The sequence below is a fragment of the Mytilus galloprovincialis genome, chromosome 12 (assembly GCF_965363235.1).
Source record: "Mytilus galloprovincialis chromosome 12, xbMytGall1.hap1.1, whole genome shotgun sequence".
Lineage (NCBI taxonomy): Eukaryota > Metazoa > Mollusca > Bivalvia > Mytilida > Mytilidae > Mytilus > Mytilus galloprovincialis.
The window spans coordinates 2,571,711-2,593,835 of record NC_134849.1 but is presented as its reverse complement, the minus strand read 5'-3'; the positions used below and the strand labels follow the sequence as shown (position 1 = coordinate 2,593,835).

General features: G+C 32.5%; 1 protein-coding gene across 1 annotated transcript; it reads left to right on the top strand.

Moving 5' to 3' along the window:
- The first annotated feature begins 17,043 nt into the window (after positions 1-17,043).
- LOC143055162 (myb-related transcription factor, partner of profilin-like) lies at positions 17,044-21,810 on the top strand. The gene is made up of 4 exons (XM_076228302.1): positions 17,044-17,401; positions 19,068-19,135; positions 21,129-21,275; positions 21,782-21,810. The coding sequence occupies exons 1-4, from the start codon at positions 17,166-17,168 to the stop codon at positions 21,808-21,810; spliced, it is 480 nt and encodes a 159-aa protein (XP_076084417.1). The 5' UTR covers positions 17,044-17,165.
- The last annotated feature ends 315 nt before the right edge of the window (positions 21,811-22,125 follow it).

Below are 22,125 nucleotides of genomic sequence, written 5' to 3'. Positions count from 1 at the left end.
CATATCCGCCTTGTTAAAAGTGGCTTTCTTGGCCATCAAAACGATGCTCAACAATTCAATATGTTACCAAGTATTGGGACTAATTTAGAATTAGATTTTCCGCCAAATTATGTCATTTTAGCCGATAAAATTTATGCAGATCGTGCACCTATTGTTACTCCATAAAGGAGACATCAATTGAGACGGAAAACGCCGAGGGAAAAAAGAAAATGTAAGAAATTTAATAGAAGAATGTCTACATGTCGGGTGTACGTTGAACATGCAATAAGGCGTCTTAAGACATTGAGAGTTGTTGGAACTTTGTGGAGACATCGCAGAAATGAACTTAATCAAATTGTTGAATTATGTGCTGGACTTGTTGAAAGACAACATGATTTATTTTCGTATTAAACAAATTCCACCCAATTAAACAATGCTTATGTTATAAGACGAGAGCCCACAAAATCTTGTATTTACGTTGGCATATAAGCATCATGCTTTTATCTTATGAACAAGGAATATTTAAAAAAAAAAAATGCTTCGTTATAATATATTGGGGAAAATAATCGTCACTAAATGAGAATAAAACAATAGTTTGAGTTTCCTAGGAGTTAAGGCGAAGACATACTATATCTTCTTCCTCTAGTGGATTTGCAAGTCATTTAGCATTTGTTGATTCTGAAAAGTAAATAGAAACAAGCATTGCCCCCCTTTTCAACGAAAAGTAATTAAGATTTTTTTTTTAATAATTTATATATATTCCTTTAATCAAATAATACCAATTCATGTGTGAATATACTTTTTTCAATATTCCACGTGATTAGTTTTAAAAGTCACATGCAATGCGTATAAATGTCTTGCTAAAGTAATTACGCCTTACAGTGTATCAAACACACCCATACAGGTAACACAATATGAGAGAGCATTTAAACTTTTGGAGATGACCCCTATATATCATATCGTATTAATCTTCATCCAACACGAGCGCTAGCAGTAGTGTCGACTTTTCTAACACGTCTAATAGAAGCATCCAATACTTAGAATTAAATGTTTTTGCTATGATCATGAAAACACGATTACTATCAAGTTTTTTTTTAAATTTTATTTACCTGTGTCCTTTAATTTGGAAAAGTGTCATCATGTTGTTACAAATGAATGTCAGAAGTTAAACCCAGCTATAAGACATCTTTTTTATTGTGCTTTGTTTATAGGCCACCCAAGTCACTAATTGGTTGGATAGAAAAGTTTGAGGATGAGATTAAGATTGCAATGAAATATAATTCCGATGTAATCCTTATGGGAGATTTTAATATAAATTGTTTACAACCCAATACAATACCTCAAAGATGGTTAACTGCTCTAGAAACTTATAACTTTCAACAGATAATTCAGGAACCAACTACAGTAACAAATGAATCAAAAACTTTGATTGACCATATATATGTCACTAGTTTAAGCATGGTTAAAGAGGCTCATGTTTCTAAATATTCTAATAATGATCACTATCCAATATGTCTGACAAGAAAAGAGAAATGGTATGATGAAAAACATTCTGATTCAACAATCACTTATAGAAATTTTAAGACTTTTAATGAGCAAAATTAACTTAAAGATTTTAAAAAGTGCACCTTTTCAACATATTGAATTTGAAAATTACCCATCTGTTTTTATTGAAATGTGGTACAACATTTTTAATAACATTTTAATAAACATGCCCCTATTGTGAAAAAGAGGGTAAACAAAGACAGACAGCCTGAATGGTACAATAAAGAAATCTAATATGCAAGAAAAATGAGAGATAAATATCACTCACTGGGAATGTGGGCTGAGTATAGATTCTGGAATAACAGAACAAAACATATCATTGATACATCTAAACAGAAATAGTATAATGATATGATAAAAGACTCAAACGATTCTAAAACACTATGGAAATGTATTCACAGCCTAAATCCATCTAATCCATCAAAACCACATGAACATATTACAACTGGAGACCATAAAACAACCGATCACAAAGAAATTGCTAATACATTCAATAATTATTTCACCTCATGTGTTGAAAAAAAGGCATAGTAGGGCACCAAGCAACTCCAATGTTAATACTCTGACAAACTATGTAACAATGAAATTCTTGGAAAAAGGCATAATAAATTCATCATTCCTCCAGTAAAATTTTCAGAACTATTTGCTGAAATAAATAAACTAGATGTTAAGACATCTTCTGGTTCTGACAATATAGGTCCAAAGATTTTAAAACTTAGTGCTCCTTTCATAGCATCTTCCTTAACATACATTTTTAATCGAATGATTGATACTGGTATTTATCCATCTGTTTTAAAAAATGCCAAAGTAGCTCCAATTATCAAATCTGGTGAAAAAAATGTAGCTAGCAATTACAAACCAATATCTGTTTTGCCAACATTATGAAAATTTATTGAGAGACTTGTATCTTAGCATCTGTATAAATATTTGACAAAGTTTGATATTTTACACCCTGCCCAGTCTGGTTTTAGACCCAACCATTCATGTCAAACTGCCCTCATTACTATTATTGATAAATGGCTACATGAAATGAATAATGGAAATATCAATTTAGCAGTCCTCTTGGATTTTAAGAAAGCTTTTGATGTTGTTGATCAAGAAATGCTATGTAAAAAAGTTCTAATTCATGGCTTTCATGAAGATACTATTGATTTTTTAAAATCCTATTTGAGTGAATGAACACAGCAAGTCCATAAAAATATTCAGTTTTCTGATAAAAAGTTTATAAATTTTGGTGTTTCACAGGGCTCAATTCTTGGTCCAACTTTGTTTGTTTTGTTCATAAATGACCTTTCATTACACATCAAAAACTGCCATACAGACTTGTATGCTGATGACACGACTATGCTTACATCAGGAAAGACTATTGATGATATGCAATTAAAAGTACAAGATGATCTCCAAAGTGTTGAAAAATGGTGTCATGAAAATGTCATGTTCATAAATTCGGATAAGACGAAAAATGTATGGTTATATGTACAAGACAAAGGCTGCGTTTAAATCAAGCAGATCCAGTTCTAACTATTGAGAATAATATTCTTCAAAAATCATCAATTGAAAAACTTTTAGGTGTTATAATTGACTCTAATCTGTCCTGTACAGGCCACATTAATTACTTATGTTCATCAATTTCATCTAGAATATTTTTACTCTCTAAAATCAAGAAATTTCTAAATATTGATCTAAGAACATTATTTTATAATGGTTATATTCCCCCACTGATAGATTATTGTTGTATTATTTGGAGTGGTTGTGCTAAAAATGAGCTAGTCAGAATAATAAAATTGCAGAAAAGGGCTGCAAGACTTATTTTAGATGCTGATCCACTTTCATCATCAACTCCACTGTTTAAACAGCTTGGATGGATAACAGTAGAAAACAGAATCTCATACCACAAATCAGTTTTGATGCATATATGAATTTGTAATTTTTACCTGTTTTGAAAATTGTATATTTCATAACAATTTTGTATTTCATTATTCATGTATGTGTGTCTGTTTGATGTTTTGTGATTGTTTGTTATATTTCATTGTATTTCCTGACGGCCTCAGAAAAGATTAGCTTTATAGCTAACTGTGTAACCCTCTTTAAATAAAAAATATATAAAGAATTATTAATGACGCGAGATTGCTGTAAGGCAATCTAAATAACGTAAGAAAATGAAACATGCATCTGATGTTATTATTTGTATTATTAGAAAGTGTTACTCATTATTTTACTTACTGGCTCATTTAACGTGCTAAATGTGCTTCACAACACCTGCTCATGGTATTTTATGTTTCAATATTTGTAATATCTATACAAACCTATCATAACTTTTTTAACAACAGATGAGTTCGCTAAAATCATATTAAACGGTTTTTTATTGTTACTTTTATTAGCTTCTAACACAACTAAAATGACGTGTACCGTCTAAATGCGCCTTTGTTATTGAAAAATTGATACCGTACATGTTGCAAATATTGATTTATAATTATAAATAGATATGTGATAATAAATACTTTAAGACAAAGTTTAGTTCTTTATTAAATAGAAACAAAGAAGTTGTATGTATCAATTGAGACACATACTTTAACCATATAATTATCGTCCGTGCTTTTCTTTAGGTTAGAAATAACATTATTAAATACTGTAAGAAGAGCTGACTGTACGTGTAAATCAGACTCAGCAATGGTTTCAACAGTACAAACGTGCTGACGGCATTCCTATGTAGAGAATAGAGGAAATATTCGAGCTGAGCATATCTAAGATGGACACAGACTTCTTGAAGGAACTATTTGTTAGGATTAGTAATGAAGGGGTAAGTCTTAATTAATGTTAAACGTTGACAATGTGCCTAGTTATATAACGGTATAAGCCCTGTTAGACCTTAACATCGTTGCAATATTCTATCCTTATATATTTGTTATAAACTTTGAATATGTAGTCAAATTCACGTTTCCTTTACAAACTAAACATATACATTAGTTTTACTTATCACTTGTCTAAATGACAAATCCAACCATCGTGTGTTCAACGACAATACGTAAGTTGTAAACTTGTCGCTCCTGAAAGTGTAACTAGTCCAAAATTAACTGTTTTATTAAAATATTATTTCAGTATAATACAAAAATGTATATGTTATTGTTTTGGTAAGCGTTAAAAACAGGAAATCGATTTAAAACCAAAATCCACGGTAACTGACGAATATTGGGAGCATTATATCCGATTACTTCAAGAGTTTATTTGTCAATTATAAGATTGATTTCAACTAAGATTTATAGTGGGTAAATATTCTCTTGTTTTGAGAAAAACAAAACAAACATATTACCCAAATACCCAAAGGTAAATTAAAAAACATGAGAATTAAATAAAACCTTTAAAACAATAATCCACTGTATTAATTTCTGAAACGGAAGAAAAACAGCGGACATGGTACAAAAGCGTTAAACGTTTGGTTAAATTTAGTTTTTTTTAGCCATCTATTATTTTCCTTGTATGACAGTGTAGAGTGAGAACTTCCTTACGTTTATATATTGTAAAGACACATCCAGACTACGTGTACATGAATAAATGTCGTTTTACTCGTTAATAAGGTCAGTCTTCTTAATAAATCAAGTCATCACCTGGGAGAAAATATAAATTGATTAGACATTTTTGGAATAACACAAACAGGTACATGTACCTTTATTTGAGGGTTTTCTATTTGAAATCTACGATTGTGATTTTGACATTCCTGATAAAGTGTTTACTGTGAAATATACTTAGTACACCATTTTCTGAAGTGATAATTGCAGATTACCAAGATGTGTTAACCATTGCGAATCACTTGACGACACTCCCTGTTTTTGATAACTGTAGGCTTTGTTGTACATTGAAACAAATGAGGGTTAGACAAGCTGCAGCATTGGCAAATACATGAAGCCTAATTGAAAAATTAAAAAAGATAATAACGAATGTTGTTAATTTTACAGTAATTAGCATTGGTTATAGTGTAAGATATGTATAACAAAACTAAAGGGATATTACACACAAGACATGATATCCTAAAAATGGTTGGAGTCTTGTATATTAATAAAATTGCAAAATCAGAAGCCCTAACACATCACATAAATGGAAAACTAGTTATCAAAGGTACAAGGATTATAACAACTGTCATATTCCTGACTTGGTACAGGCATTTTCTTATGTAGAAAATGGTGGATTAATCCTGGTTTTATAGCTAGCTAAACCTCTTACTCTTATGACCGTCATATAAAATTTCCTATTATTGACATTGATGCATGCGTGGATAAAACATGCGGACACAAAAGGTAAAAATGTCAAAAAAAAGCAGTGAACATTGTGTTATCATCTCAATCACTATAACAACAAACAAATGTAACAAAAAAGCACAAACAAGGCATATAACTTCTGAAATATTGGATGCGTTCTCTTCGTTTTTCTGGTTTTATTTTCATCCTTATATTTAAAGATCAAGGATTTATTAGACCGAAGCATGTACATAACAATATGATCAAAAAGACATTCAAATAATAAATAGATTTTTAGTAAAATTCCGTATATGTTTTATAAAATAATGCAAGCTAATATCACTCCATAGAAATATGTCCAAATGTGTCGTTCAGTATATGTTTACTTTTTTATGTTAATATATCCTTTGAATGAGTGAAACTATTTCAAGTGATATTGTATGGTATGTCTTTCTACTTTGTAAAAGAGGGGCGAAAAAACTATAGGAATAGTCAAACGCATAGATGTTGTAATCTTACACTATTGTTTTATGTTAAGGTGAAGCTGGGCGCATGTTTAAAGGTTTAAACATGCTGCATTTGTTTGCACCTATCCTACAGATGGATGCGGTCCTAGTCTTGACAAAAGTTAACTTAGAGTTAACTTGTTGACTGCTTTTTAAGTTATCTTGAGAATTTTTAAGCAGACCAGCAAGTTAACTTCGTCTACGGTGGACCAGACTTGCGGTCCGCTTTTTTTGTGACTTCTGCAGACCATCGACGGGTCTGCTCCAGACCAGACCTGTGGACAGGTCTGCTTTTAACCAGTCCTGAGGACAAGTCTGCTTTTGATCAGTCCTGAGGACAGGTCTGCCCCCAGACCAGACCTGTGCTCCTGACCAGACCTGTGGACAGGTCTGCTTCTGACTAGACCTGTGGACAAGTCTGCTATTGACCAGACCTTGTGACATGTCTGCTTATGAAATGCTATTGTTTTTACGACTTTTCATATCAGACTTGAGCTTTATTTAAACATGTATAAACAACATTCGCATTGTTCTTCCCCAGAAGGCCTCTGATAGCAAATTGCTTTTCTCGCTATACTCACTACTCTACTAGACACTATTGATATCAACACAATTCTGTCTTTTTTTATTTTATATATTCTTATATACCATCAGCTACCATTTTTTTATAAATTAAAAGGCGGTTATCCAACGCATCGGAACAATATTCTTATATCATGGGATATTAACATCTTTGTCGACGTTACTTCGTTCCCCGTTTTTTACCTGTCTCTCCCTAATTTTCACTTTATGCATTTATATGTGCATGGATATTTCATTGTTATTCTACTTGTTTTGATTGGATTTACTATTCTTTTTCCGCAGAATATTCTAACGAAAATTGTACAGTTGTGCAGTGTCCGGATATGCACGATGTGGTAAAACTACCAACAATCTCGTCAAATTAATCAGATTTGTCGAGAGATGTGTGCACTTGAATGAAATAGTTGTCACTTGACGTTTAACTACCACCCAACATCAATCAACCGACATAATAGATTAACCGTATACTATTCCCAGAAGATAACCTCATTTACATTTTTTTTTTTTTATTAAAAAGCACAAATGAAATCAGACATGTCAGTATTGTTACATGTACGTGGATGATGCGGCCTAATAGTTTTGTTTTACACACCCTAGTGACTGTTCAATATTATGAATACAGAGATGAAACGCTGACATTCTCAATTTGATGAGGAAAAAAATTGCATTAGTTGTTTTCCTTATTGCTTACATTTGCCGTCCTACTAACATGTTCACAGGAGTGCTAGGAGAAGACATAAAGGCGCCATCCCAATTTCAGTCATTTATTTTATACACTGAATCCAGAAATCAAAATATGGCTGATTTACTATGCGGATATATATAGATTTTTTTTAAATTAAAGTGCACATATGCAGGTCAGTTTTTAATCGAATAATCATCAGATAATTTTGTTGTATAAGTCAGCATGAGGTATCAAAACTACTGAAATTTTGTTACGTATCAATATTTTGAATAAAAGGAGGGCATGCTGGCATGCAAAATTAATGCGAACAAAAATTTGTTGTTATTATACATGTTATATTGCATTATTCCTGTCTATTGAATTCTACATTGAATCATGACATAAAAAATATGGCTTATTTACTATGCGGGTATATAGATTTACAAATTAAAGTGCACATATGGTCAGTTTCGGTCAATGCGGTCAAATAATTGTGTTATAAAATAGTGATTTGAACACTCCAAACAAATATCAATCACTACGTGTTAATCGCAATTCATTGAATGGTAAATCAGTTGATTCAAACAATAAAATATAATATAAAAGCTACGAGAAATGTTGTATAAAGGTTTAAAAATTGTTCTATTATCTCGGCTAATATTCTAAAACTATAACACCTGTATTCCTTAATTTCCGAATTAAGTAGTATTTTTTTATTGAGAGTAATGACTTATTGGTCCGGATTCACAATAATATGTCCGAGTAGGACGTCATGTCTAATTACATAAAATTGAGATCGAAATAGGGGATATATGTAAAAGAGACAACACTCCAGCCAGAGAGCAGACAACAGACTGACACTTTGTGAACTAGCAAGACTTGAATCCTGGTCAACATTTAAGACTAGTAAAAAGCCGGGTTGATATGGTATTATCGTGATTTGTCTTAAGGAAGCTGTTTTTCTCCAATTTAAGTTTAGACGAGTAAATTCATATAAGATATATGACGTCCCATTGAATTGCTTTAAACTAATACAATAATATATTACATATATAAATGTTACTTCCTATTAAGTTTACAAAAATGTCGCGCTTACAAAATACTAAAACAATATAACCACTCGCTGTGAAAGATGGGCGACAGATTCCAGAGGGACAGTCAAACTTATAGATCGAAAATAAACTGACAAGGCTATGGCTAAAAAAGAAAAGACAAACATTCAAATAATAGAACCCAATACACAACACAGAAAGGTAAAAACTGAGCAACACGAACCCCAACGAAAACTGTGGATGATATCAGGTGCTCCGGAAGGGTATGCTGATCCTGATCCACATGTGGCACCCGTCGTGTTGCTCATGTTATTACAAACCCGGTAAATACTTTAATTCGGTATGTCATATACGTGAAAAGGAAAGGGGATTTTAGTTATGAAATAAGGAACATATCCGATATCATCTGTAAAACGGTTAATCCATAACTATCATTTATCATCTACAAAATACCACATTTAATAAACATACTCTATCGACACCATTCAAACTCTCGTCATCTTTGAAAAACTAAAGCTAATGATTGAAGAGTTTTGAAGAAGGCTTATTTTCTTTGGTAAAGTGCTAGTTACATTACACCATAACGAATATTATGGTACACCATAATTTAAGATATATTATAAAAATCAATAATATTATAAGATAGCATAATGTGTGGATTAATATTATGAAATCAAATAATTTTGGAAATGCTTATAATGCATCAAGATATTAAAAAATCGATCATATCGTGATAACGATTTTATTGGAATATGTTTTTGTTTCGGTAGACATGTCTAACATTTGGTGCTTTCATAAGATAAACACTGGCAATGTTTTGAATTTGACATAGGTAACAATTTATTTAAAAATAAACCATTTATCCGCTATTTCATTTACTTTAAAAAAATCATAACTAAAAAACAGGCAAAGGATACCCAGAGGACATAAAAACCCACAAGTCAAAAATAAACTGACTAAGCCATGGCTAAAAAAGAAAACAAAAAAACACTCTGAAAACAGTAAACATTACAGAAGAATAAAAAAACGTAGACAATTTCATCTAACCTTTACAACATACCCAATTTAATAACCATACTCTATCGATGTACTCTTCGATTCTATTATATAAGTGCATTAATTTTAAAGCAATGTACTGATTCGTTCATTCAAATAAAGCAGTCAATATAAAAGTTTCGACACCATTCAAACTCTGGTTCATGGACATTTTTATAAAACTTAAGCTTATGATCGAAGAGATTTGCAGAAGGCTTATTCTCTTTGGTAAAGTGCTACCCAAAGTATTTTTTCGTGAAAGCAGCATACCATCCGTATATACATTGGACATCCGTTCTGTCCGGACATCTTTTTTTTTTCATCCGTTAGGCGTCCGTTCGTGCTATCCGGTAAGGTGTGACCGAAGCACGAACGGACGTCTAACGAATGAAAATAAAAGTTGTCCGTTGACAGAATTGTTATCCGTTGGGAGTCCGTTGATGTACTGACCGAATACAGCGGACGTGTAACAGATGCCTTACGGACACATACCGGATATGCAAAGTACGAGAAACGGAAACGTACCGGACAGAACGGATGTCGAACGTACATCCAACGGAAGAGTACCGCATAAAACGCATACCTAACGGAAGCGTACCGGATAAAACGGATGAACAATATATACGGAAAAATAAAAAGCAACAATAATAATACATGTACATCGCATAAATATTCAAAATGTTTAGGTGTAACTGTTTTTGGTTTATTCTTCAAAATACCGCATAAGGTCAGCGTCTGAAATAAGAGCTGCTTGATTATGAAGAATCGCCCTTAGAAGTCCGTTGGTGAGTTTATCATCCAGACCACCAACAGATGTATAACGGACACGTAACGTATACAAAATGGAAACGAAACGGACGAGTACCGTACAAAATGGACGCCTAACGGACGTTCAACGGACGTTCAACGGACATTTTATCCGTTGGACGTCCGTTCAACGTTTTGAATATGCTCAAAATTTTCGACCGGACAGAACGGACGTCGACGGATAAAACGTACGCTTAACGGACATGCAACGGATATGGACGGACGTCTTACGAATAAGAACGGACGTCTAACGGACATGAACGGATGGAAAAAAGGTTTTCCGTTAGGCGTGCGTTCGAGATATCCGGTAAGATGTGACCGAGGCTTTTCTTGCATCCTTATTTGCAACACACTATAAAACACGATTTTACATTTCTAGCGATATACTTTACATCTACAGCGCTTGAATTTCCATCTTCAGTGCTACACTTTATACGGATTTGGCTATACTTTTTAGACCTTTTGTATTATAGCTCTTCATCTTTTTTTTTATAAGCTTTGGATTTCAAATATTTTGGCCACGAGCATCACTGAAGAGACATGTATTGTCGAAATGCGCATCTGGTGCAAGAAAATTGATACCGTTAATTTTATTATATCTTCAGCGCTAGACTTTACATTTTCAGCGCTGGACTTTACATTTCCAGCGCTTGACTTTACATCTCAAGCGCTAGACTTTATATCTCCACCGCTTAACTTTACATCTCCAGCGCTTGATTTTACATCTTCAGCGCCAGACTTTACATCTCCAGCGCTTGATTTAACATCTCCAGCGCTTAACTTTACATCTTGAGCGCTAGACTTTGCATATCTCTAGCGCTAGATATTACACATCTCCAGCGCTAGACTTTACATCCCCAACGCTAGACTTTACATCTACAGCGCTTGACTTTACATATCCAGCTCTAGACTTTAGATCTCCAGCGCTGGACTTTACATCTCCAGCGCTGGAGTCTACATTTCCAGCGCTTGACTTTACATCTCCAGCGCTATACTTTATATCTCCAGCGCTATACTTTATATCTCCAGCGCTTGACTTTACATCTAGATCTCCAGCGCTTAACTTTACATCTCAAGCGCTTGATAGTACATCTTCAGCGCTAGACTTTACATCTCTAGCGCTTGGTTTTACATCTGCAGCGCTTGACTTTACATCTCCAGCGCTAGACTTTGCATATCTCCAGCGCTAGATTTTACACATATCCAGTGCTAGACTTTACATCCCCAGCGCTAGACTTTACATCTTCAGCGCTTGACTTTACATATTCAGCGCTAGACTTTAGATCTCCAGCGCTGGACTTTACATCTCCAGCGCTAGACATTACATCTTCAGCGCTGAACTTTACATATCCAGCGTTAGACTTTACATCTCTAGCGCTAGACTCTATATCTCCAGCGCTAGACTTTACACATCATCAGCGCAGGACTTTAAAAGACACTTTATAATCTGTGTGAGACCAACAGGGCTTCGTACTTTAGAGCCTCTAGTTATTTATTATAAAGAAATCGCATGTATAGGCGCACCTGTATTCTGGTTGATATTCGCATGTGTTACGGAGAATATATCTCCCAATTGAAACTATATTCCGCGCTTGTATGACAGTTATGAATATTTTTATATTTTTCTCATAGTATTTGTTATATGATATATTTTATAACAATTGCATTAGGATTTTTTGTAATTTCACATTTAAATTTGCAAAAGTATCATCTCCTCTAAAGCAGTGACATCGAATGTTTTCTTATAACTAATTTTTTTTATCCAATATTTACAACATTTATTATAATTTCACAACATTGTTTTCGCTGTAATAAAAGCGAACTGTTTACGTCTGCAACATTACACAGAAAATTTCACACTAAGTTAACCTGATTCCCAGAGATGATAAAAACAATGTAATTAAATATCCACCAGCTGCATTTGCAGACGACTATTATTTGAACTCTTAATGACTAGACTGACCTACTGAAGGTGTCATAACATTTAGGAATCCCGTAAAGATTAACGTTCAACTTTCTACACTGTAATAAACTATTTAAAAAATACTGTTATTTTTAAAAGAAATTGTAACTTTGTTTCAACATAATTCATATTGTACTGAAAAATAACGATTAGATTAATTTAACTTGCAAAATTATAAGTAAAACTATAAAAACTATTTAAAACTATTAACTATTGTTTTTCAATAATTTAAAACTATTTAAGTTAAGATATCTAATCGGGTCCTACTAAAAAGCGTCGGGAGCGCCCGGATGAAGAAAAAGCGCCCGTGGAAAAAAAATAGCGCCCGGGGAAAATATATAGAGATGAATGTTTCAATTTTAACAATAATATATATGAATACTATTTCGAAAAGCTAATAATGGATCACAGTTTATGCTGAAGATTTATAAATCGTTAAACACCGACAGATACGTTTCTCAAATTTCCCAGATAAATATTAATTTTATAAAATTAAAAGAGTTGCACATTATTTAAGAACGGTAAAAGTAATTGAACAAGTGTTCACCATGCAGTTGCGAATATTAGACCTCGGGAACTGAATTTTTTTAAACTAACTAAATATACGTTTTGATCGAGGACAATATCGTTCATGATTCTTCTATATACTTATATTTACCAACTTATATACAATTTTTAAATCTAAAATGCAAAAGTGCAACAACACTATCTAAACACTTTAGATTTAGCATCGTTAATATCCCCATTTATACGGGTGAAACACGCAATGTTTTTTTTTTCATTCAGGAAATCACTTATTCTCCCGGGCCTTTTTTTCTTCCTCGGGCGCTTTTTCTTTTCTCGGGCGCTCTCGGGCGTTCCCAAGCGCTTTTTAGTAGGACAGATCTTATCGTATTATTTATTTATCGTAGGACATCTATAATACTAAAATTACGAGGTCCAATTTGTCAGCCGTCATCACGTAAAAACGACGAATCAAAGAATTCAACTTTATATACAACTAATATAGTACAAAGGTGTAGATTAAAAATTACACCACTCCAGGCCCTTTTGTTTTCCACGTAATTAATATTGCCAATAATAAGGAAGTTCCGGGTCGAGTCCGATACCGATACCAATAGTATAATCACCTGTTACCTATTACCTTATCTGTACGTTCCGAATCTGACAGGCGCACCACCAAACGGTGTATTCAGGATTAATATGCTATATACACAGGTCAAATCACAGGGTTGACACTACTAAATTGTCAAATTGTTACCTATTGTAGTATTTTAATCCGTAAGACTTTCTAAGATAACAATACGAATGCTAAAAATCTGGACTAAAAATAAGTTTCAATTTGTTAGCGGGCATGACGTAAAACAGCGAACCAAAGAATTCAACTTTATCTATAACTAATATAGGACAATGCTGTTGATTAAAAAATACTCCATTTCAGGACCTTTTGTTTTCCAAATAATTAATATTACCAATAATTGATAAGTTCCAGTTCGACGGGTTCAAACAGAAAGATTTGAAAGCAGAGAAAATTGTGTATCTTATAATCGGCATGACTTTATCAGATGACAGTACTAATACTAAAATAAGGCTTGCGCATAGTTATATACTTTAATTCAGTCACGGACCCGCGATATGACGGGTGTGTTCTAGTGTAGAAAAAAATCCGTCCTTTCGGATAAGTAGTTTTATACATATCACCCCAATGTTATCCTAGTAACGTGTCAAGTAACGAGTAGCAGCATGAAAACAAATAAATGGTGGTGTCAAACTGTCAAATCCAATGTATCTGTGTTTTCCCCCCAAAATGTTTTTATACGGAACACTCAGGGGAGGACAAGATAACTTCTTTAACACCGAAAAATATATTAAAAAAAAAAATGAATAAATGATATGTTTTAGAAATTGTAATCACAATGACTGACATGCTTGAAATCCTAAATTGGATGCGCAGTTGCTTATTATTTTCTTTTCTTCAATTTTACCCCACCCCCCTTTTTTTTAAGATATGAATATATTTCATAGATTAGACTACATCCATTTTTTGGGGGTAAAATATGGTTCTTTAACTCCCAACATTGGTAGAGCCTTCAAACACCAAACCCTGGATCAGTGCATTTAGTCTGTTATGATTATGGCAGAAGACATGCAAAGAAATGACTAATGACCAGTGCATTATAGGATTTACATTTTTCCTTTTGGTCAATCATCTTGCAGGGTCCAAACGAGTTCACCAGCTGTGTGTGTGCCATTTGTTTCTTTATCAGCTATTGACTTGGTATCTTCTTATCAAATAATGTGTGTGAAATTTAAATCTCATTTAGATATACATGTTAGTTTCTTACCCTTTTTACTTAAAAAAAAGCCATTTGCCAATGTAATAAAAAGAATAACGAATCAAAGAATTCAAATAGGCTGCGCGCATTAGCAAATTCATGTGTTGTTTGGTCACTCGTTGAATATTTTTCTTTTTGGATTCTTTGATAATTTATTCTATAAATCTCATTTTAATTTCAATTGTACGTACACGTACTTATGTATATATGTTTGTTAACTGGAAAATATTTCTCGGTCTTAAAATCAATTATACGTCGTATACTTTTCTATGTTAAACTTATATAGTTAGGCACTTTTGTTGTATGTTTATATCATTCGGTTTTTTTAGACATTTATTTCTTCCATTAGTTCACTGTTGTAGCCTAAACATATATTCAAAAGGCTAAGTCTAAGAAATCAAGTTGAACCCCATCATGAGTTGAAACATCAATATATATAGTCTTAGGTCTCTACTTTTTATATTTTGTTGTAAGAGATGTATAAATACTCTGTAACGTCCGGTCTATGTTTTAGTTAGTTTTTTTCTGTTTGTATCGATCTGATGAGACAAGCCATTTTCAACTGGCTTCTATAGTTTGTTCATATGTTAGAAGGTTGAGCGCTCATAAACATGTTTAAACCCGCCACGTTATGTATGCGCCTGTCTTTTGTATTGAACCTGCAATTTAGTGGTAATGGTTCATGTCATTATTTTTTGTTTTTCCCAATTGATTTGTGAATTATGCCGTTATTTTTCTCAATTTATTTGTTTCACTTTTTATTTATGTCTTGGCCTTTCATAATCGACTTTAAGGTATCGGCTTTTGTCATTGTTGAAAGTCGTACCGTTACCTCTTATTGCTAACATCTACTAAATATGAACTTTGGTGGAAAGTTGTCTCATTGGCAATCATACAACATCGCCTTATATTTATAATCTTAGGAAAGGTATAGGAAATAGTAAGGAAATTGGAAATATATATGCAAGCCATTTAATAAAATTCATGCTAGTGCTTTATTACAGAAAATAACATGCAAAACATTAAACGTTTGAAGTTGTAAATTGTGTTAAAGCTTGCGGAAGAATATCTCAAAAACGTTTTACGACACTCCCGATAAGGACCGGTAACTCTGTATTTTTTTGCGGGAAAATATTAATGGCTTCTCATATCTAATCTTTCAGAAAAATCGATTTCTTACAAAAGAGTGTCCACCATGCACTTACACTGCACTATTAAAAGCATAGTAGAATATATTGATATACAAATGGATGAAATATAAAAAAAGAAGATGTGCATGGTATGATTGCCAATGAGACAACTATCCACAAAAGACCAAAATGACACAAACATTAACAACTATAGGTCACCGTAAGGCCTTCAACAATGAGCAAAGCCCATACCGCGTAGTCAGCTATAAAAGGCCCCGATAAGACAATGTAAAACAATTCAAACGAGAAAACTAACGGCCTTATTTATGTTTAAAAAATGAACGAAAAACAAATTTGTAACACTTGAACAAACGACAACCACTGAATTACAGGCTCCTGACTTGGGACGGGCATATACATAAATAATGTGGAAATTATATATACAGCCCTTGGATGGTGTTAACTTTCCAAAAAATTGTATAGTGTACTGGTGTAATGGTGTAATGGTGCTGTGGTGTATGGTGCTGTGGTGTATGGTGCTGTGGTGTATGGTGTAAGGGGAATGGTGTAATGGTGTTTGAGGAATGGTGTGATTGTGTAACTAGCGATCGGGAATGGTGTGAATGATGGTGTACGACATCTCATTGGTTGAAACGAATTTCTTTTTATTTTATTTTTTCGAGTTGTAAACATACTCAATAATAATAATCTTAATATTTGAAATTTAATTGCATTATGGGTAATTTCGGATCGTGTAGATAGAATGGGGAATGGTGCATGGTGTAATGTGTAAGGTGTATGGTGCAAAGGTGTAACGTGTATGGTGTAATGGTACAAGGTGTCTGGTGTAATGCTGTAAGGTGTATGGTGTAATGGTGTATGGTGTTAGTGGGAAGTTTACACCATCCAAGGACTGTACATGTAACTGTTATATTAATAATAAAATAACAACAAACCAGTACATACTCTGTGACGTTTATTATAATTTTATTATTTTGTAACTTAAATATTTGTTCAAAAAAAAAAGAAACGGAAATACCGTAACGTTTCCGATTTTGGTTCTGTTGTTAGGGATTTTAGTTATGACGTTATTTAAATTATGACGTCATATACAATGTAAACAAAGAAACGCTATCATCAGGCCTTACGGTCATAAAACTTTACTCGACTCCAAAATAGTTCTCATACTCAGTGCTCGAATATATTCTCCTGTGAGATCGTTCTCGAGAATCGCGGTCATAAACGTTTTCGAGTACGTTCTCAGTCCGAGAAAGGTTTTCTTAATCATAAGGGGCCTTAATCCGATTCTCTTACTTCCGGTGACTTTGTTTACAATGGAGACCACTGCAGACGACCAGGTGCCGGTGCCGGCAGCAGTGGTGGACGATGGTGATCAGGAATTAAATAAGCAAAGGACACAGTGGGGAACGGATGAACAGGCCCTTCTCATCTCCCTCGTCCTGGAGGATGAGAAAACTTTGTTTGGCGCAGCAAAGGGGGACGGGGGAGATGGCAATATTAATGCTATCAAGAGAAGGGCCTGGCAAGCAATTGCAGACCAATTGAATGCGTAAGTGATGTTTTTTAGAGTATTTTATTCCTGAAAAAAAACATTGATGTTAGGCAGCAACCATTTAATTTTCTGGGAGGGGGGTATGGATTTTTTTTTGGACAAACTTTTATTTTCGCCTTCTGTGAAAAACAATCTGTTTTTTTGAAGACAAGTCGAACCCCCCCCCCCCCCCCCCCCCAGAAAATCAAATGGTTGCTGCCTTAAATATTGGCATAAAAACATTATTGGGACAATTTCCGTAATGAATTTAGATCAGGTAAAAAAATATGAATAATATTATTTCAGAGTACTTAAAAAAAATGTTTACAAGGACCTCCTTTTTTTTTTATTTTACTTTACAAATTCGCATGTTTTAACTGTATCAGTACAGTATTTGTAAATATTGAAATATTGAAAGACTTGAGACAAATGAAGCCTTGTTTTTTTCTAGAACTCAAAACAAACAAATATTTTGGCTTTTGCTCAGGAATCAAAAGATTAAGCTGCACAGCAGCATGCTCAATTAGTATGCTCACTTTCATTGAAAATTTCTATAAATTGAATTTAAATGCTCAACTGATTAACTCATCTTATTGTCATACTAGCCTTGATTCCACATGGGCAGACCCAAAGGGAAAGGGGGGTGGGGGGCTTTGTTGGAAACATTTGGTTGATTATATAGGGAATTACTGACACTGAAGCATGACTGGAGTGGGTCCCCAATAGGTTAGTTAGCCCCCCCCCCCCCCCCCCTAAATGAAAAGTTCTGGATCCACCAGTGTTCCATATACTAGATACACTAAATAAACTTGAGACAGATCCTCTGGATTTACCCATAAATAAATAAAAATTATTCTTGAAATAATAATTTTACATCTATATGCAGAGAACAGTTTATCCTGACCAACTTTCCATGCTTCCTGTTGGCAATTTTTTTTCTGGAATTAATATAAACTTACATTCTTTGTCATGTCTTTGAGGTTTTAACTGGCCTGATATAAAAAAAAAACAACCACATATATCTATGCTGTTTCGGGTGGTAGCTAGGTCAATGATTTTTGATATGCAGTTGTATTAAAATTGGCAGATTTCATTACCATGGAGATTTTTTGACCCTTTCCCCTCAGATATGGTTTAAAATTTTGCTTAGTTTACATGTATTAGTTTGTGTTTAAGTTTCTTTCAAAAGTAATTTCTTATTTATGATTATTCAATGGTATTTGGTATGTGGTTGTATTTAATTAGCATTTCCATGGAGATTATTTAGCCATGTACCTGCTACACACTGCTGCTACATGGCCCATTGAATTTCAAAATTTGCAAAACTTATATTTTAAAGTATTGATATTTAATTTGAACATCAGCATTTATATTGAAATTACAAAAAAGCAAGACATATCTCTTTGATAACAGTTTATTATTTATTTTTTCAAAAGTGCATGCTTATTTCATATATATATATGAATACAGAAACCAGTGTGGTATGATTTTGATAGAATTCAGTTTAAGTTCTAACTAAAGAAAAAGAAAACTGTTACAAAATTAATGTTGGCATAATTTCAAAATCATGACAACTTGAATTGTATTTTTACTGTCAATTTATATCTTAAGCTACCATGGTATACATGTACAGTGTAACTTTTATGTCTGTACAACATTATAAATTGCATTTATTTAATTGTAGCCAATTTATAACCAAGAAAAGAAGTTGGCAGGAATGTAAAAAAAAGTGGAACAACTCCAAACAGAGAGGTAGATATTTTAATAATATTAATGTTTTAAACATATAGTTTTGAAACCACATGCAAAATAAAGAGAAATAGTTATACAATGAATTAATCAATAATTTGAATTGTAAGATAATTCTAAAATAATTACCCTTGTCAAAAAAAAAAACAGTAAGAAAATATACAGTCTTTCACAAGTGACTACAACCCATATAACAAGTGACTACAATCCATATAACACATCAATTAAGCTATAAAAGACCCAGAAAGGGCAAATGTAAATCAATTAAAAATGATGAAACACAGAATAAAGAATGTCTTCAAAATAAACAACACAGCCATCAAGACTAAGTGCATGCTGTAAATAAAAAAATATTATTCAAGGATTTGTATAGTGAGAATATACCATCATTATATAATACAATACAATACAATATCTTATTAAAGTGTCAACTCTCTTAATGAAGCCGGTCATCAAGACTTAAGTGAATGCTTACATTAAACAAACAAACAAACAAATATTTGATTTGCCAGTCACGGCACCCAAAATGAGCAGAATAATTACAATATAATTTTCAAACATAATGTAAAGTAAATTAAAAATAAGTTAAACAAAGTATATAATATGATTGATTTTGATTTAATTGATTGATATAACATATTAAAGCAAATGAAGTAGGCAATTTGTAATAATACAAATATATAATATAATATGACCAATTGTCTGTTACTCTGGTCCCTTTATTGGACAGCACACCTCATAGTATACTAATAATTTATCAAATGTAAAAGAAATAATTGATGTAAATGCATATTTGATCATACATATCATTCTATATCTTTATATAGAGAAATCTAATTAAATATTGTATTCCTGTTTATATTTAAAACCTCTAATAATTGACAAATTATTATCAAAATGTTTTTAACTTTATTTCCCAGTAGCCAAATAAAAAGAGATTTGTTATCAAGTTTTGAAATATTTTTATATTTTCTATATATTTTGCTTAGAAAGGGATTTCTAACATTATCCAAAGTTTTACATGTTAAAAGAAAATGCATCTCATCTTCTATTAACAGAGTTTGCATATTCTATTTTCTAGTATAATATTAAAGTAACAACCTTTTTCTATTTCAAGTTTGTGAGTTCAAATTCTAAATCTTGTTAAAACAATGGTAATTTCAATAAGTAAGGCTGGCAAAATTAAAATTTAGTTTAAATAAGGGATAAGTTCTAAGTTTATTTCCAGAGGTCTTATTTTGTCTCATTTTATATCATTAAATAATTCTTTCTTCCATATGCTACAATACTTAAATTACTTTAAATATAATTTCTTTTTCACCATATTTCTAGTGTTTATTTTAGATGAGAGCACTCTTTTAAATCAAATAATTTTAAAATAGCATCAATATTACTAGCCCAACACAGCTTTAGATAATGTATTTGAGAGAGAGTTTGCATTTGTTAATAAAATATTATTTTTTAACATGAACTCTTTTCCAATATTTAATCATGTTTGTTAAAATATCTGTCATTAGAGGATAACGACCTAATTTGCCAAATATGGCTAAATTTGTTGCGTGCTTATTCACTCCTAATGTAAATCTGCAGAATTTTAGATCCACTTTTTAATTTTGTAGATCTTTACTCAATCTATAGAAATAATTTAGTTTTGCGTCATTATTTAACTTTTTAAAATTAAAACAACCCCATATTTCTGAACCATATAATAATACAGATTTCACTGTGTGATCAAAAATGTGCAACAAATAGTTAAACAAATTAAATAAGAAAATTCATTACATCTCAAAACAATTACATATTAATACCAGCAAAATATGCATTAAAATGGGTATATCTTAGATTTGGAGATAACTTTACATTTAAATCAACTACCTGTATACCTGAAATATAACCATAAGTTGGACAATATCAAACATATCTATTGTTTTTAATGTTCAAAGCATTGTTTATTCATCTACTTAAAGCACCTGAAAAACAATTGTTAATATTTCAGCTAAACAGAAAATAGACAATTTAAGGCACCCTAGAACTGGAGGTGGTCCAGCCCAGCCCCAAATCACACCTACAGAGGAGTTGATTCTCCAGGGTATAGGGGGCAGACCATCCATGACTGGAGTTGGAAGTTTCTTAGATACAGACGGTAAACCTAGATTCTTTTATTCTATCATTTATTCTCAGTTTCATTAGAATAGAGATAACAATATTGTATTTTAAGTTCCTTCTGCATCAACTGCCTGAACTGGTGATTTCAAGGTGGCATATACATTTTGTACCTGCAAACGCATCGCCAATAAACTTAATTTGCGACCATCAAACCACAAATTGAGCTTCGAATACAAAACTGTAACACTTATTGGCATTATTAAATTTGTACTTCCACTTCATGATTTTTAAAAAGACTGCATGAATGAAACCAATGGATACATGGGCAAGGTGCTTGCAAAGCAAAGAAATAAAAGTGTATGAGAAAAAAATGGCCTAAAGAAAATTACTATTCTAAGAGAAAAATGGATTGCTTACATATATATAACTGAAAATAATAGGTTGCTTAGATATATATATATATAGTTTTAAAATAATGACACAAAGGATAAAGATGAGAGAAAAAGAAATACATGAAAAATTATTTCAATATTTATACCACAGACCTTAAATCTTGGCTGTATGTTGGTTAATATAGGATTAAACGCCTTTTTAAAGGAATTTATTGGTGTATAAACTCGACCAATTCACTCACAAACACATCAGTGGATTTGGAAGTTTTGAAACTACTGGAAGTCCTCTCGACTAATCATATCAAAGTATTTCCTAATATGCAAATCACATAAGAATTACAAATTTTTTTTTTATTCTTTTATAGCAGCAACACCAGAAATATCATTTGAACAAGACCTGGAGGAGGCCAATACATCTCATGAGTTCTCCAGGTCAACTCCAGTCACATCAGGATCAAACACAAACACAAACCCTTCAGGTATAAACATAGTTAA